The sequence below is a fragment of the Rhincodon typus genome, chromosome 34, assembly GCF_021869965.1.
Source record: "Rhincodon typus isolate 14 chromosome 34, sRhiTyp1.1, whole genome shotgun sequence".
NCBI classification, from domain to species: domain Eukaryota; kingdom Metazoa; phylum Chordata; class Chondrichthyes; order Orectolobiformes; family Rhincodontidae; genus Rhincodon; species Rhincodon typus.
Window position 1 is genome coordinate 15,803,396 of NC_063365.1, and position 19,644 is coordinate 15,823,039.

At 39.7% G+C, this 19,644-nt stretch overlaps 1 protein-coding gene across 7 annotated transcripts in view; it reads right to left on the reverse strand.

The window, feature by feature from the left end:
* Positions 1-19,644, reverse strand: part of parga (poly (ADP-ribose) glycohydrolase a) — a 190,648-nt gene that overhangs the window by 100,388 nt on the left and 70,616 nt on the right. For all 7 annotated transcript variants that reach the window (XM_048616254.1, XM_048616253.1, XM_048616252.1 and 4 more), the window contains one exon: positions 11,612-11,704. In XM_048616254.1, coding sequence (XP_048472211.1) covers positions 11,612-11,704 — 93 coding nt within the window. The remainder of the gene's footprint in view (positions 1-11,611; positions 11,705-19,644) is intronic.

Below are 19,644 nucleotides of genomic sequence, written 5' to 3' on the forward strand. Positions count from 1 at the left end.
AACTCCTCTCCGAATAGCTCTGGGACAGGTGAACAATGTGTGAAAAATACGGAATAGGAGCTTCCATTCTACAAGAAAGTGACAAGATCTCGCTCTCTCTCTCTTTGTGTAGTGAACTAATCAACTCCTAGAAGATAACTAGTTATTTTCTCCCATCAATAGCTGTAAGGTGTTGCTTGAAACCAGTGACTGAGAGACTGTATAATTAGTGTGCTAACCACCCTGCTTCTTCAGCAAAGAACACAGAACCTGGATGAGGAGATCAGAGAACATAAGGTTTTGGAAGAAGCAAAAGGAGCACCTCAATGAATCCTGTGGATTGGTACAGTGGTACTATGAACTGTGTTTCCTCAGTATTTCTTCCTCCATCGATAATATCCAGGTTTGCTTGTTTGTGTCTGTCTGCATGCGTGTACAGGGATTTAGAAAGGAGGAGAAAGAGAATTTCAGCCAGTAGAGTTATATGCTGACAATTTATATTTCAGTTTGTCTGTATTTGAATTGATATAATAAGTAGTAGTTTATGTTAAGTACTGAATTCTGGTTAGTGTTTCCTGCTGACCTGGTCCATTAGATAGATAAATTGAGGTCCTCAAGTGCTTTCATTAAATCTTAAACCTTTGTGATGATTACAGGAACAGTGGGGTTTGAGTACTCATGTGTTTTCCCATGTGGTTTGTGACAAGCCACAATTCACTGACCAAGAACAAGAGGTCCCACTAAGTAAGTAGCACAAATATTCCAATTAGATGTAGAGTTCCCAGGAAGGGGGAAAGAAACAGCAAAAATTCTAACAGTAAACTACAATCCTGTTAACCTCCTTGCATAATGCTCATGCACGATTGTTGGGTGGTATCCCTTCATTTGACCATTTTGCTCCCGAAGGTTGAAGTGCTAAAAAAAAAAAGTGAATGTTCACTAGGTTGAAACAAAAGGAACAAAATTTGGATGGGACATCTAAAGAAACTGAGCCCTGTGAAGTCAGTATTTTTGGCAGCAAAGAAAGATTGAGATAGGAGAAGCAAATTAAATTATCACCTAAAAGTTTGCTTTCTGCAGTGATGTATTACACAAAAAAAACTAACAGCAAGTATAATAAAACCATGGAACGTATGGCAAATAGTTAAACATGTAAGCAAATATTTGGAAGTCATCAGGATTTTTAAAATGGCCTGGACTGAATCTTAACCAACATGATGAATGGATATACCTTGCAGAAATGCATGCGGGGAATTGTAAGCCTACAAAAAAAAAACTCTCTTTCTAATTACATTAGTAAAGATAAAAAAAATTGATTCAGCTTGAATAAAAACAGATCTCTTCCACACTATCAAATGGTTGATTTGCAATCTTCAGCCAAATCAAAATACATAAGAACACTTACCATTAGATAATCTGCTCTGATTCTGTCGAGACCCATTAAAAACTCTCCAAAAAAAACCCTGATTTTTCAGTGAATTGCTAAAAGGAACACCATGAGATTTCAAGCTTTAATACTTTTACTGGAGTAAATAAATGAAAAGCAAAGATGAAACATTATTTTTGTAGACAACTTACACTAAAGCTATAGAAAAGGACTTCTCCATTTAATAGATCCCATTGAAAATTCCACGCTAAGGTCAGACTTTACACTGTTCTGAAGGTGGACACTTCTTTCTTGAAAATCAAATCCAAAGTGATTCCTAGCTCTTGCTGGCTGACGTCCTTTATTTCTTTTCCTTTTCCAGCTGAGCAACATTTAATCCTATAATTGGCTTTCATGATGAAGGACCAATTGGAGGTTCTTCCCTCCACCAAGCTGGGAAAATCTTCTAGTCTCGTTAGATCATCAACTTGATCTTTTCAATTTGAGAACAAGCTCTCATGTATACTTGGCAAGGTGACCAATAGCATCAGCATTCTCCCTGCTTGAACTGTCTTTATCTTTCTGCTTTCTCCTCTCTCTGAATTTTTCAGACTTACCTGTCTGAAAGGTTGGGATAGCTTAAAACCTTGAAATGTGTGACTATAATGGCTTTCTATGGCCCGCTTTCCTTTCATTGCCTGTCTCCATGGCAACATGAATCACACGCACCTTGCATTCACTTATAAATGCTGATTTACAGTCTTTAAAATTCCCAAATCTATTTTGGAAATAAACAGACAATTCAAATTATAACCAGTTATAAAAACCTGATATTCCCAGCATAAACCAGAGATTAATGGCCTAACCTATAGTCAGATGCCCTTCCATTGTCCGCATGTGGATATCTTGCCGCTTCTTCCCAGGAACACAACCTGGATCCTTCTTTAACGACCAAACACCCCAACTTTGTTTTGGGGCAGAATTCAGACCAGGTCACGCGACCCCCTTTAAATTTTCCATTTTACACTAAGGACCCAAACATAACAATCGCATAAACTTTGTATTTTTTAAACAAATTATTAACCTTCCCATTGAGTTCTTGGCAATAATCAACAAGTTCCACGCAACTCTGAAGAATTAGCAGCGCCTATATTGACCTTGTTAAACCTGCACAAATGACAAAGAACACAACAACAGTCCTTGTTATCTCAAATTTGGATTCTGTCATTTATCTCAAGAGAGTTTCAAGATTGTGTTAAATGAAGCAGCAATGGAGGAAGTTGCCCACAAAAATTACTTAAAAGTTAATCTGGGAGTATTCCATTTCGACAACATAAGAAATGCACTCAGTGCTCCTAATTATCAATGGCAAAATTTGTGTAAACTTGTGGTAAATCAAGCCAGACATTATATTGGTAACAGTGTTAAGGCACAAAACAAGGGCTTCAGAATGAATGTCCGCAGTGAAAGCTGCCCAACTGTTGCAGTCTTATGCATCCTGACAGCAGGACCAGGACAGCAATGCTTGTGGCTGTGTGAACATAGAAATGACCTCTTACACAACAGACTCATTCCAAGTTGTAGCCAGAACTATTTGCAACATCTCTCATATGTTGTGCAAGGGAGATTGCTGAGGCCATCTTCTCAATGGGACAGAACATTTCATTTGCTCTTTTCTTAAAGAAACAGGTGAAGCATGAAGATTCCTTAAGTTTACAGACTTCACCAAAGTGCAAGGTATCAATGACTGCATGACTGCACTTTGTAGGAGTTGCATATCTATTCCGTAATATGCTGGAACAGAAACTCATTCCCCTTCCTCAATGTCCAGTTGCTGTGCAAAGCATGCAGGTCATTGCTTGACATCCTGACACCAGTTATACTGCAGCAGTATCCTGTATATATATTGCATTTGGGGCACCAGAGCAAACTAATGGGTGACTAATAGGCAACGACATGGCTGATAGCTCTGGAAAGCATAAGTTAATCATGCATTGAAATCCACAGTCCAACTTTTGGAGCAATCAAAGTTTAGACACAAGTAGTTTTAGTTTATTCTTTCATTCCATGAGACTGTCAATAGCAAGATTAGCATTTGTTGTTTATCCCGAAATGCCCTTGAGAATGTGATTTGACCTACCTGAATTGCTGAAGCCCAATTGGTCTAGGTATATTCACAGTGCTGTTTAAAAGGGTTCCAGGTTTTAAACCCTGTGAGATTTAAGGATGTGCAATATATCCATGTATGGGGCAGGGAGGGGAACATAAAGTTGAAGATTTTTCATGTCTGTTGCCCTTGTCTGACAATGGGTCACAGGGGAAACTCATCAAATTGCTGCAACGAATCTTGTATGTGGTACACACTGCTGTGGTGGTAAATGGGATGTTAATCAAGCTGCTTTGACCTAGATGATCTTGAACACATTGTTGGAACTGCATTCATTCAGGGAAGTGGAGGGTATTCCATCACACTCTTGATTTGTGCCTTTTAAATGGCAGAAAAACTTGGGAGTCAGGTGGGGAGTCACTCAGTGTAGCATTCCTAGCCTCTTACCTGCTCTTGTAGCCACTGTATTTATATGGTGAGTCCAAGTACAGTTTCTGGTCAATGGTAACTGCCAGGATGTCGATAGTGAGGTATTGAGTGATAGTGATGCCATAGAATGTCAAAGCGGTGGTTAGAGGTCATTGCTTGGTATTTGTGGTGTGAAAGTCACTTGCTATTTTTAAGACTAGGCCTAGATAATATCAGGTATTGTTGCATTTGAATGTATCCGAGAGGTCTTCGCCGAATGGTGCTGAACATCCACATACATGGTGAATTTATGATGGTGGGAAGGTCATCGATGAAGCAGTTAAAGATGGTTAGGCCTAGGACACTACCTTGAGGAATTCCTGCTGAGATATCCTGGAGCTGAGATGACTGACCTCCAACATCCACAACCATCTTCGTATGTGCCAGGTTTGACTCTAACCAGTGAAGTGGTTTCACCCCAATTCCCATTGAAATAAGTTTTGCTGGGGCTCCTTGATGTTACACTCAATCAAATACAACCTTGACATCAGGGCTGTCACTTTGGATTGGTCTTGCTTTTTTGGACAGGTCATACCTAGCAATTTTCTACATTGTTAGATAGATGCCAGTACTGTAGGTGTACTGCAACAGCTGGACTAGGAACTGAGAGATAGCAAGAACTGCAGATGCTGGAGTCAGAGACAAGACAGTGTGGAGCTGGAGGAACACAACAGGCCAGGCAGCATCAGAGGAACAGGAAAGTTGACGTTTTGGATCAGGACCGTTCTTCAGAAATGTACATTTTTGGAGAAGTACATTTCTGAAGAAAGGTCCTGACCCGAAACATCAACTTTCCTGCTCCTCTATGGTGCCTGGCCTGCTGTGTTCCTCCAGCTCCACACTGCATGGACTAGGAATTGAGTTTGATCTGGGATCACAAGTTTTCAACAATATTGCCCACACGCTTTCAGGGCTCATTGTCTTTGCAATAGCCAATGTTTTTAACTATACCTTCACATTACGTAACATGAATTGAATTGTTTGAAGACTGGTATCAGTGATGTTGGGGACCTCAGGTGCAGATTAAGATGGCTCATTCACTGAGCACTTCTGGCTAAAGATGGGTGCGTGTGCATCAGCTTTGACTTTTGCACTGATGTAATGGGCTGCCTTATCGTTGGAGATAGAGGGGTTTTGTGGAACCTCCTCCTCCTCCGGTTGGTTATTTAATTGTCATTGCCATGTATAACTGGGTGTGATAGCACTGCAAGGCCTGGATTTGACCCATTAGTTATTACATCACGTAGCTATGTCCATCATTTGAAATTTAGCAGGCAAAGAATTCTCTACTGCAGTATCATCAGGTTAACACATTCTCTATTGCAGCATCATCAGGTTAACACATCAGTTTTAGGTTGGCATGGTCCTGCTCCTGGCATGTTGCCCTGCATTGTTCATTGAACCAGCCCTTTGACAGCAATTTAAAAAACATCAGTGGATACTGATGGATCTTCATTCAGGAAGATGAGAAGAGTGGCTTGAGAGAGATCTGGAAACATTTCACTGTCTCAGTTGGTTATCTGAAACTCTGGACAAATGATTGGACATATTATGTACTTAAGCATATGAACATTCAGATGCTGAGTTCAAAAGGTGTAAAATCATTTCATTCTCTGCATTGATAGCCTACATATCATTGAGCACAAAAATTCACTTGTCTCAAAAAAACTGGGATATGTAAAATATAGACTTTCTATTCAACTTATTCAGTTGCAAATTAGATGAATACTATTTGACTGGTCCATTTCATTACTTAATTGTTTGAAATGTGATGAGGTGCTATATAAATACAAGACTGTATTCCTCCAAACTAAAACACTAATGAAATGTCCAGTGTCTGTATTCCTATCTTGCTCCTGTTTCTCATCCTAACAATTCGAGTACATGTATTTTTGTTCCGCTTGCTGGCAATAATCTGACTTTATGCATTCAAAGTTAATTTTATTTATAAAGTTGTTGCATAAAGCACTGACTACAAATAAGAAGCGATTCATTGCAGCCTGCAGTCAACAGGAGACACATGGCAGAAAGTAATTCAAAGTAATTTTTCTCTTTACATCTTCCACAAGTGCAATTGAGAAAAGAAAAATATCTCAGCAGTAGCAAGGTACCAATTTTACCCAATATTCCTGACTTGGGCTCTCCTATGCCAAAATCTTCAAGAGGCTAAACTGCATCAGGTTGATTGCAGCCACCGATTTACACTCAGCTGAAATCAGTGTCGGTGATCTAACGGTCTTAAAGAATGGAGACAATTAACCATTAAGGAAAAGGTCAACACTCGAGTGGACATCAACTTTCCAAGATACCAGCAGTTAAGACGGCTGTGTACTTACCAGACACTGATTCAGGGAATTAATGCCTGCTCTAGATCCACAACAAAGATGAACAATGGTCTTAAACTTCAAATGACACAGTTTCTCACATTGGAGAAAAGTCTGTCAGACTTAGTATGGGAATCTCAAAAGGCTAGTAAAATTAAACATTTAATTCACCAGGCGGGAAGACAGCGCTGGTGAGACGGGATGGCGCACGCGCAGGTGATGTGTGGATCAAGGGTAATAAATGCATGGGTGTACTACCACCACGAAGTTAGATTCCAAACCACACTTCATAACTTGCAATTGTATTGTCACTGCTTTACTATCATTGGTTAAAAATCCTGGAACTCCCTCCTTGTCAGCATTGTTTGTACCCACACCAAATGAACTGCAGCGGTTGAAGAAGGCAGCACACGACCACCTTCTCAAAGGAAGGGCAATTAGGATTGGGATTAAATGATGACCTAGCTGGCATGGTCTCACCCTGTGAAAGAATACATTTTGAAGTTAATTTGTTAAATAACTAGAAAAGCAGTTTTGATAACGAAAGAAGAAAAGACACAACAGGGAGCGAGGTGGTTTATAAAGAAATGCCGTCGATGGAGCGTAATTGCGGACACCGAGATGGTTTGAAATGTGTATACTTCAATGCTAGAAGTATCAGAAATAAAGCGGATGAACTTAGAGCATGGGTTGGTACTTGGAACTACAATGTTGTGGCCATAACAGAAACGTGGGTAGCTCAGGGAGAGAAATGGTTGTTGGAAGTTCCGGGATTTAGATGCTTTAAAAGAAATAGGGAGGGTGGAAAAAGAGGTGGGGGAGTGGCATTGCTAATCAGGGGGAGTATAGCAGCTACTGAAAGGCAGTTCGAGGATGATATGGCTACAGAGTCAGTTTGGGTTGAGGTCAGGAATAAGAAAGGAGCAGTCACTTTGTTGAGGGCTTTTTACAGACCCCCAAATAGTTGCAGAGAAGTAGAAGAGCGGATTGGGAGGCAGATACTGGAAAGGTGCAGAAGTCACAGGGTTGTAGTCATGGGTGACTTCAACTTTCCAAATATTGATTGGAAACATTTTAGTTGTAACAGTTTAGATGGAGCAGATTTTGTCCAGTGCGTTCAGGAAGGATTCCTGACACAGTCTGTAGATAGAACAACACAAGGAAAGGCCACTTTGGATTTGGTGTTTGGCAACGAACCAGGCCAAGTGTCAGACCTGTTGGTAGGAGAGCATTGTGGCGGTAGCGATCATAACTCTGTTTCTTTCACAATAGTCATGGATAAGGATAGGTACATACGGCAGGGTAAAATTTACAATTGGGGGAAGGGTAATTACAATTCAGTTAGGCAAGAACTGGGTAACATAAATTGGGAACAGATGCTGTCAGGGAAGAGCACCACAGAAATGTGGAGATTGTTTAAGGAATGCATACTGCATGTGCTCGATATGTTTGTCCCTAGCAGGCAGAGAAGATGCGGTCGAGTGAGGGAGTCATGGTTCTCGAGAGAGGTCGAACGACTGGTTAAGAAGAAGGAGGCTTACGTAACGTTTAGGACAAGAGGAACAGAAAAGGCTCTAGAGGGATACAAGTTAGCCAGGACGGAGCTGAAGAAAGGGCTCAGGAGAGCTATAAGAGGGCATGAGAAAACCTTGGTGGATAGGATCAAGGAAAACTCCAAGGCTTTTTACACGTATGTGCAGAACAAGAGAATGAACAGAGAAAGGGTAGGGTCGATCAAGGATTGTAAAGGGAATTTGTGCACAGAGCCGAAAGAGATAGGAGAGGTCCTTAATGAATACTTTTCTTCAGTATTCACAACTGAGAGGGACCTAGTTGTAGAGGAGGACATTGTGAAACAGGCAGGTAGGCTAGAGGAGGTTGATGTTAGTAAAGAAGATGTGCTAGGAATTCTGAGGAAATTGAGGATAGATAAGTCCTCCGGGCCTGATGGAATTTATCCAAGGATTCTATGGGAAGCGAGGGACGAGATCGCAGGGCCTTTGGCGATGATCTTTTCGTCCTCACTGTCCACGGGTATAGTGCCGGAAGATTGGAAAGAGGCAAACGTCATTGCCTTGTTCAAAAAAGGGAACAGGGATAACCCCGGAAATTACAGACCAGTTAGTCTTACATCAGTGGTGGGCAAATTATTGGAAAGGGCTCTGAGAGATAGGATTTATGATCACTTGGAAAGGCACAGTTTGATGCGTGATAGTCAGCATGGATTTGTGAGGGGTTGATCATGCCTCACAAACCTTATTGAATTCTTTGAAGAGGTGACCAAACACGTGGATGAAGGTGGAGCAGTGGATGTGGTATACATGGATTTAAGTAAGGCATTTGATAAGGCTCATGCAGAAGGTAAGGAGGCATGGGATAAGGGGAAATGTGGCAGATTGGATTCAGAATTGGCTGACCCTTAGAAGACAAAGGGTGGTAGTGGACGGAAAATATTCAACATGGTGCTCAGTTACGAGTGGTGTACCACAAGGATCTGTTCTGGGTCCTCTTCTATTTGTGACTTTTGTAAATGATTTGGATGAAGGAGTGGAAGGGTGGATTCGCAAGTTCGCGGACGATATGAAGGTGGGTCACGTTATGGACAGTGAGGAGGGCTGTTCTCGGTTACAAAGGGACATTGATAGGATGCAGAGCTGGGCTGAGAAGTGGCAGATGGAGTTTAACCCTGAAAAGTGAGGTGATTCATTTTGGAAGGACAAACTTGAAAGCAGAATACAGGGTTAACGGAAAGATTCTTGGCAGTGTGGAGGAGCAGAGGGATCTTGGGGTTCATGTTCACAGTTCCCGGAGAGCTGCCATCCAGGTGAATAGAGTTGTTAAGAAGGTGTATGGTGTGTTAGCTTTCACGAATAGAGGGATTGAGTTCAAGAGCCGTGAAGTTATGCTGCAGCTATACAAAAGCCTGGTTCGGCCACATCTGGAGTATTGTGTCCAGTTCTGGTCACCTCATTACAAGAAAGATGTGGAAGCGTTAGAAAAGGTGATCAGGAGATTTACCAGGATGTTGCCTGGGATGGAGGGAAGGTCTTATGAGGAAAAGTTGAGACAGCAATGGCTTTTCTCTTTAGAGCGACGAAGGATGAGAGGTGACTTGATAGAGGTGTACAAAATGATCAGAGGTATAGACAGCCAGAGACTTTTTCCTAGGGTGGAGGTAGCTTTTATGAGGGGACATGGTTTTAAAGTGAAAGGAGGTAGATATCGGGGAGACGTCAGAGGTAGGTTCTTTATTCAGAGAGTGGTAGGAGCGTGGAATGCATTGCTGGAGAGGGTAATGGAGTCGGCCTCATTAGGGGCATTTAAGCGGCTATTAGATAGGCGTATGGATGATAGTATAAGGTAGCGGCGGAAGTTAGATAGACCTTAGGTTTAGGGCAAAAGTTCGGCACAACATCGTGGGCCGAAGGGCTGTACTGTTCTATGTTCTATTAATTCATGTAACACCTTATCACAATCTCAGGATTTTCTAAAGCTCATTGTAACCAATGAATTACTTTTGAGTCTTAATTATTCTGGCAAGCACATCAGCCAACATGTGAATTATACACCTCCAATTAATCTTTGGTTGAAAGAAATATGATGTTGAGCATATCATTTTTGTTGGTCTTTGAATAGCACAATAAGCTTATGAACAAGGAGGCTGGAGTTTGGTTTAATATCACATCGAAAGATTGTATATCTTCGACATAGGCAGCTCTCTCATTAAAATGCCAAACAAGAGATTGCAGTGTATTTGAACCCATGTCTCTCTGACTTGCTGATAGAAACAGATAACTTCAATAATGTTCAAGATTTAGAACACTTCAATATTACAATAACAAATTAGTTGTTGGGGTGCAAACATTTGCAGTTACATTAGAAACTGATATGCACTTAAAGTTTTGGCAAAGATCTGTAGCTCGGATTGTGGACTTGCTCGCTGAGCTGGCTTGTCTTTGTTCAGCCGTTTCTTCACCATGCAAGGTGACATCATCAGTAGAGCCTCCGATGAAGTGATGTTATTCTATTCCGCTCGGAATTTATACTGTCAGGTCCGTTATGGCGAGTACTGTCATTTCCGGTTTTCATCTGTATGGGTTTGTATATGGTGTCCAATTCTATATGTTTGTTGATTGAAGTATGGGTGGAGAACCATGCCTCTAGGAATTTTCGTGTTTGTCTATGTTTGGTTTGGGCTACTACGGTTACTTTGTCCCAGTTAAATTGATGGCCTTCATTGTCTGAATGTACGGATATTAAGGACAGTTCATTGAGTAATGTTTGTGGCGTTGTTGCACCCATTCCCACAACATGCAGAATGAACGTGGTTTACAAAAGACCATGCAACAACTGCCACAAACATTACAATCGGACAGACAGGAAGGAAACTAGCCATCAGAATACATGAACATCAGCTAGCAGCAAAACAGCACAATGAACTCTCCTTAATATCTGTACATTCAGACAATGAAGGCCATCAATTTAACTGGGACAAAGTAACCATAGTTGCCCAAGCCAAACATAGACATGCACAGGAATTCCTAGAGAGATGGTTCTCCACCCATACTTCAATCAACGTACACATAGAATTGGACCCCTTATACAAACCAATGCAGATCAAAACCGGAAATGACAGTACTCACTATAACGGACCGGACAGTATAAATTCCAAGTGGAGTAGAACAACATCGCTTCATCGGAGGATCCACTAATGATGTCACCTAGCATGGTGATGAAACATCTGAACAAAAACAAGCCAGCTCAGCGAGCAAGTCAACAACCTCAACTGATATACATTTCTATGTCTTCTGCCAGCTATTTTTCCCTGACTATTCACATAATCACGAATCACTTGAACAAATTCCTCTTCAGTGGAATTTGTTTTGTTATTTGTTATAGACTGGAAAATGGTCCACTGCTTTGAAACATTCACTGCGAACATGAAATATTGCCAGATCGGGCACAACATAGTTGGATACCGATGAAAGCTTCCTTTCATTTGCCTCGAGCAATATTCTTCTGCACAAAGCAGAGCTGATCAGTCAAAACGTAACTGTGATTTCAGCAGCTGGATGCCATTCAGTGGCAACTAAAATGCATTAAATCTGACATACACCTTTGAGAAGAAATATATATTTTTAAAATTGTTTTATTTGCCACCCCAAAAGCTTTTGATAATCATGCTCTCAAGGTGTGGCCTCTTCTCTTAAGCTTATTGTTCTTAAATTTGAAATGAGAAACAAACAATAACGGTTCACAAAATATAACCCTGGCCCAAAAGTCTGATCTCTTCTTTTAGAATTAGGGTAAAAGGTTTGTCCAGGCTTCAAAAAATTAAACTTTTTTTAAACCCAGGTTGCTGCCTACCTTGGTACAAAGACTTGGCAATTGTAGAGCCAATTCAGCCATTTCAGGTAGAAGGAACTGAAGAAGGTGCTGTGTTTCAACGTCATTTAAATCCTAAAGAACAATAAAAATTTATTGAGTTGTTTCAACAATTTAACTTATGTCCTGCACAGCAGTACTGCATTGCCTTGGGACAAAAATTTTGATGATGATTTTTCTTTTTTAATTAAAAGTACTTGTTACACAGTATAGTTTATGATAAATATAACACAATAATCGCCACAGAATTACTTTAATGTTGCATGATCTACTTGAGGTTTGAAAAAATTTCACTGGACTGATAAAATAATTAAAACCCATTGTTTACATTAAACCTGAAGTAACTCACTGTTCATGATGTATACTAATGGTTCACTATAATTTTAAACGATATTTCGTACTTAAAAACATTACTGTTGGCAGTCAATTTTAAACTTTTGTTTTGAAATGTGTGTGAAATTTCACAAGCAATAGCAATTCATTTGGAAATACAACAGGGTGAATGGATCCTTGAATTGGTCATCTTATTTGCTGAACTGAATATTAAGCACAGAAGAAAAGTTATTGCATTATTTAGGAGTTCACAGCCAAGCTACAGAGAAATTTAGAGGTACAATTTTGTTTGCCCACTATCAAATGCAGACACACTGCTTATGGATACATTTGCTATATAAATCTATAAGAACTCAAGAGGCGCAGATTGGCTAATCCAATCTGCATTGCGTTGCTTACTCTGGGCACTGTCGAAATTAGCAGTCAAAACCATGACTGTCAGCTCAAAACATTAATAAGCTAGTAAAAACATGGTCACCAATACTGGCACAAAATTTCTTATGCCTGGCTTTCAAGCAGCTGTCCAGCAGTCTTCATCTCAAATTTAGCTATTCATGGGACATATGTATCTGGCACACTGGAATTATTTCCTCCTGGCAGTCTGGAACACGCCAGGCACTTCAATGTTCATTTCCTGTGCTGAAAGCCAGACTAATATTATTAAGTGCTAATTCTGGGTCCGCGTATGTGGCACTGTGGCAAAGACCAAACAGAATTAAATCAGCAAATGACACGAAAACCTATTAAGTATAAACATGGGAAACAGGCAGGGAAAAAAACACGAGGGAAGACAATGAAGTCAGAAAGAAGGCAAAAACAAATCTTTTTGGACTGAATGCTCTGATATTAAAGCAAGACAGCACAGACCCCATTGAACAAAACAATACAGTTCATCGTCTCTCAAGTTATCTTTGCACTGTGCCTGCTAGCACAAGACCAATCTTTATCCTTTCCTTTGGCAGTCCCCAAGGAATGAGGATGTTTGCTTCTAGTTCAGTTCATTGAGTTCTGAAATGGTTGCTAAGTCCAATGTGTGATCTGCTGACTCTGCTACAGATGGTCAGAAGGGTTGAGTATAACTCTGCACACTTCCAATGAAATCTCTCAATAGTGCCCTGCTGAACAAGCCTTCTCCTTTTTCTTCTCTTCAGAACTTATATTCACCTCAGAACTAAGTGCTTCGCACCCACACTGCATTCTCATTAAGCTATGTTGGTTCTCTGCTCCTTAATGAAACTGAAATTCTCAAGTATAATGAAGATCCATGTACAGTTTATCAATCTCAGTTATAACCTGGTCAGACATGCTGACAAAACAGAAATTAAGTCTGAATAAAGGAAGTTGGGAAGGAAAGAACAGTGTACTTAATTTAGTTTTTGAAACAACCAAGTTCAAAGAACAATTTTATGTAAACTGTAGAAGACATCTAATGTTTCTATGGCTACTTTAAAGCTAGCTCACACCAATACCTGTCTCCTTAAGGCACTTCTGGTATCATTGCACTGAAAACTGTAGCTTGGTACAGGCTCCAAGGTAAAATTTCAAGCTGTTAACAGGGACAAATCAAAATGTTGCTTCCGTCATCTATTAACTTTAAGGAGTTGAAATGCACATTTCAGTGTGTCGTTACTGACAAAGCTCCATTTAAATGGATTTGTTAAGGTTAAGGTTGTTGAGGGGTATGGGAGAGCCCAAGCACATGGAGTTGAAATAGAGTATCATGCATTATTGTGTTGAATGGCAGAGTGAACCTGATGTATCACCTATTCCCGCATCTACTTTCAATGCTCCTATTTCATATTTTTTGTAAGCAAACCAATCAAAGAAATACACGAGAACATGAGCAACTTGTACTTGTATATCGTATTAAAGAAAATGTCCCAAGGCATTTTGAATGGGACAACACATAAAAAAGAAATAAAAAGGAGGCCACAGCGACAATGGTAGCAAAGTCAGAATGAAAACAGGCAGTTTGGTTGTAAAAAATGGTTTAAAACTGGAAAGAGAAGTGCAGAAGTTGGGAAGGGGTATTCAATGAGGCGGTTTGTCACAAATGAATTACATAATGGACTGTTTGACATGTAGGAGGCTTGTACCAAAAACTGGAAGCAAAGTGGGGAAATTTTATCATGATGTGAAAATGAAGGACTGAATTGCGAATTTACTGAACAGCAGGGATATAATTGTAGCTCAGTGACAACTGGGTTCTGGGTCAGAAACACTGATCAGAAATGAAAAGAAACATCTGCTGTTTATCGCTTGGAAGAGGTGATAACAAAAACATTTAGAAATTAAGCTCATAGGTCACTTGGCAGAGATAAATTGAGGAGGTAGGCCTGATGATAGATAAAATGTGGAGTTTTAAGCACGTCTCTAGATAGTTAGACAGCTCTTAGCATAACTGCTCAGATTTAACTTCGCCTGGTCTGGGAATAGTTGAGTGAAGTGATTAATCAGTGACAAGGGACTGCATTAATTATGGGAATGAAAGCATCACCCTGCCCAAAAGATTCAGCTGGAAGAAATTTTGATTCACTCATGAGATCAACAGTTGTGGGATTCAGGAATATTATCAGCATAGTCAATGGTTTGCATTGTCTGTTTGCTTAGTTGCTTGCTCACCTCTGAATTATGAAACAATGTTCCAAGTTCAAGTCCCATTGAAAATTAAGGCTGAGACTCCAGTGGAGTATTGAGGAGGTATTGCATTCTGGGGAAATGCCATTTTTGGTTGAGATTTTAAACTGAAGCCTGATCTGCTGGCTTGGGTCAAAGTATCCCATGATTCAAAGAGCAGAAGTTATATCCAGGGCCTGAGCCATAACTGCCCCTCAATAAACATCACTAAAAACAAGATCCTGAAGGGGGCTTGACAGGGCAGACGTGAAGAGGGCATTTCCTCGTACAGGAGCATGGGGAACTAAAGGTCACTATTTTTCAAAAAGGAGATGACGCAGACATTTTTTTCCCCCAGAGAGTGTTCAAAGTCTTCGGAACACTTGTCCTCAAAAGGCAGTGGAAGCAAAGTCTTTGAATATTTTTAAAGTCAATGGTGGATAGATTCAAAGTACACAAGGGGAGGAAGTTTACTAGTGGTAGGCAGGAATGCGAAGTTAAGGTTAGAATCAGCTCAGCGATAATCTTATTAAATGATGGAAAGGCTTTTTCTTTTGGAGGGGGACGGGTTTCAAATGGCTTTTCCCTGCTCTTACTGTTATTTGTCAGAACTTGCTTAGTCCCATCTGTCTGCTCATTTCCTATGTTACAACACCTCCTAGGATGAAGGGGAGGCTGCCAAAGATAAATCCATGAGATATGCCCAGATTAATCTGTACTGCGTGGAACTCAAAACATTTAAAACACTATGCAGATTTCAGCTTTTCGGCACAGAATCTATATTCTCTTGCATTACAAATACATAAGCAAAATGCATTTAAAAAAAAAAGCTGAAGTCAGAAACCCAGCAAGCCACATAACAATAATCAGCAGAATTAGGAATCAGATAGCTCCCATTCTTTACGTTGTAAAGTGTTCACTGTGACACTGGTATACAGTATTGCCCCAACACATCTCTGTTGTGCTGCCAAGAAATGGAGTGCAGAGTTAAAAAAATTCTCACAAAATTGATTGGAGACAACAAAAATTATCATAAGCAGTAATACAAAAGCAAAACAGTGATGGAAATTGGAAATAACAACCTGGTTGCTCCTACACTATTCTCAGGGATGGGCAAATGAATAATTGCAATAAACGTGTGCATTCTTAATAGTTAATGCTGGTGCATAGACTATGTAGGTTGGGCGGCGGGGGGGGGGGGGGAAAGACAGAGAGAGGAAAGAAAGTAAAGCTCATTTTGTTTAGATGAAACCAAACTTGTGGGAAAAAGGGGATATTATTTATTAATTTCAATATTACTAAATTTTTCCCAGTGATTTCAGTCAATATTTCATCATTTCTCAGCTAATTGTTTCCTTAGTTTCAATACTGTCTGATACAGTTTTGGGGAACCACTCCTGCACAAACATAACATTTGACTATAGCTAACCCTCTTCTCAATACTACTGTCAACTCCTGAGAAATGCCATATATGAAAAGTCAAATCAGCCTTCAGTCTGTGCCCAAAGACACAAGCTGTCATTGGCTAATAATTTGTGCAGAATCTAATTTCTAGTACCTGTCAGCAAGTGCTATATACTGCATGACATAGGCACTATCCTGAATAATTATTAATCTGAATACTAAATCTTTCTTCTACTTTCCAGATGTGACATTCAAGGTATAGTAATGGCAACAGGCTCATCAACACAAATTTCGCACAGAATATTAAAGTTTGATCACACAGAATGCATGTTACTAGTGCCATTCAAAGGGCAAAAGACAGCAACCTTTTGTTTTGTCCAAAATCAAAGACATTCAACACACTCCAATATTTGAAACAGAATCATTATAAATCTGTTTCAGTGTTGCAAACATACTATAAATCTCGTTTCTTTTTAAAGGTAACAATCAGGATACTGGAAGGTGAAATTCTTACAAATAATAATAATAATTGGGTTGCAGCCAAAAAAAAAGTGGACATCTACACTTTAAATCTTGAACAAAGACATTCAAAGCTCTGACCTGCACAAGTATTGATTTAGAGATATTGGCTAGGAAGTGTCAGAGCAATCAATCACTGACTAATTTCATCATGACTGGCTTGCAGGACGTTGATTAAATGGAAGCAAAGAAAAAAAATGCAAATGGGTTGATTTAGTTGGAGGATGGCAACTTCCTGGGCAGACAGCCTTGACTAGCAATTTAGTAAAGTGAACATTTATATTGCCACAAAGAGGCTTGACTAAATACTGTCATAACTAATGACTGCTTGTCACTATAAACCGCTCTCATGTGGGTAATAAATGAGTATCCCTGACGGGACTAGATGAGAAGGCGCTGAGGCAGCAGGCCTAGCAGTTTTAAATCAAATCTCGACAACACATCAAATCAAGTAAACGAAGACCTGTCACATGACCACAGACATTTCCATACATCACAAGGGAAAATCAGTAATCAAGTAAAAAGGCAGCTTTAATACCAGTGTACACGAAGGTGCAGATTTACAGTATTTTATTTATCCAGGCTGATAAACCAACAAGGTTGATTTACTTTGACAGTCCCTGACAATGGGAAGAATGCAGCTCTTTGAATTGTTAAGTTTGACATTTCAAATCTGTAATCAGGTATGTCTAAGTAAACATTATTCCAAAGAAGCAGTTCCACTGAAAATAAACTTATCCAACAGACCTTCACCTTCTAATCAATATAGGGATTTTAGCCGAATTACTTCTTTTCTTTGCTGAGAAACAACATTGACAGGCATATTTAATTCCAAAAAAAAGGCTCATTCATCTTTCTGAACTGGAAGCCAAAAGTATCAAGAAAGAGACATCACTTTGTTACAATTTCTGTTCAAAGTTTGCGTCATCAAAACTGAGGCCAGCACTAAACACTTTATTAAAAGGAGAGAGAAAAGGAAACCATTCAATTCCATTTATTGGTTAAAAATGTATTAGTTTCAAGAACTTACTGACAAGTAGTTCACAGCTATTTGTCCAAAGAATACTGCTGAAGCTGAATTTGTAAATTTATTTTTCAACATCGAGCTGTTTTGTATAAGCTAACAATTCTGAATTCTTTTGCACAGCACATACAAATGCATTAATTCTTATTTGTCACAGGAAATCTTCAGCTGAAGACTGACATTTTGAACACTAGATTTCAGCCATACTGAAGTATAATAAATTGTGAGATAACTGGCATAGAAGCTTCATTTTTGTGTTTGAACTTTGATCAGAAATGTTACAGTGCAGAATATATCAAATGTATACTTTTTTTCTTTATTCATTCATGGGATGAAGGCATCGCTGGCTAGGCAGCATTTATTGCCCAGAGAGCAGTTAAGAATCAACCACATTGCTATGGGTCTGGAGTCACATGTAGGCCAGACCAGGTAAGGATGGCAGTTTCCTTCCCTAAAAAGGCATTAGTGAACTAGATGGCTTTTTCCCAAAGAATGACAGTGGATTCATGGTCATCACTAGACTTTTATTTCCAGATATTTATTGAATTCCAATTCCACCATCTGCCATGGTGGAATTCAAAGCCAGGTCCCCAGAACATTATCTGCGTCTCTGGATTAACAGTCCAGTGATAATACCACTAGGCCATTGCCTCCCCACCTACTTACAAAGTATTATACAATTATGAAGGAAGTTTCTTCTCTTTGGATCAGGTGTAATGCGTCATTACTCTGTACAATAATTTCACCATACCTAGTGGATAATGAAATGTAGCTCCACGGTTACTGAATGCCAGGGTGAAACATTCTCCACAGGCTGGCACAGTGCAGTCAACAGGTCATGATTTTCCTTAGCAAAGCAAGTAATTTATGGCACAGAATGAGGCTATTTGGCGCATTGTTTGTTCTGGGTGGAAAAATTGCTATCCAGTCTAATCCCACTTTCTACCTCTTGGTTCACTGCATTCTGTGTCTTTTGCACTTCAAACGCATAGCCAATACTTCTTAAATGTGATGAGGGTTTCTGCCTCTAACCACCTTTAGTTCCTGTCACCCATCTCCTCCAGGCAAGAAGATTCTTCCACAAAACTTGACAAAAGTCAAGCACTAGTGCACACTAACATATAAAAAAATACTCAGGGCAATTCAAAATCAATAATAGTGTCAAGCAGACCATTGAGCACAAGTCTATCTATTTCTAAAAATGAGAATCAGTGCAGTACTTATTTGATACAAAACCTATTTGATGTAAAATTAGTTTCCTGAAGAAACTAATGTTTCCTTTGTTTGATTTGAACCCCGACTTTTGAAACCAGCATAGAGTAAGGCTGGAAATTGAAATATAATATGTTTTACTGAACCTGCAACTTAATTTTTATTTTTTCAATTTTCTCTTTCACGCACACAATTCCTGACCATTTGTTTTTCAAAAAAATAGGTAGAGGACCCCTCTCCGTGCATCATGTCTCTGGTTCAGCTGTAACATCCAGTGCCTATGGTGTTCGGTATTGTTATGGGCACTGTCTGGAAACCCGAGTTTGCAGGTCACTGAGAACAAACAGCTGGAGTTTACTCAGCTCTCCTACACTTATGATGGCAAATGTCGTTGGCAACATAAGGAATAAATCTTGAACAAAAAGATTTTACACGTATTTTCTCTCTCAACATGCAATTGTCTCTATTGCACCATGAAGCCACTGTCTTGAGACTCAACTTCCAAATGCACCAGCTCACGTCATCCTCATTGTAATGAATATGTATTCTCAAAGCATTATGGTCACTTACATTTACCCTCACCATAACCGTTCGACCATGAAATCTTCACTCATATTTTGTCACGTCCTTAAATTATCCTTGTGCTCCTGACTGGCTTTCCACACACTGCCAACTGTATGATAGTCAGCTCAGTCAAATTCTGCTGCTAGCATTCAATCATGTCAGGTTTTGCTCATCCATCAGTCCTGTTGTAGCTGGCCTACAATGACTTCTGGCAGCATAATGAGTCAAATTTAAAGTAATCCTTCTGAGAAAGGGTCATTGGACCCGAAATGTTAACTCTGCATTCTCTTCACAGATGCTACTAGACCTGAGAGTATTCCCGGCAATTTCTGTTTTTATTTCA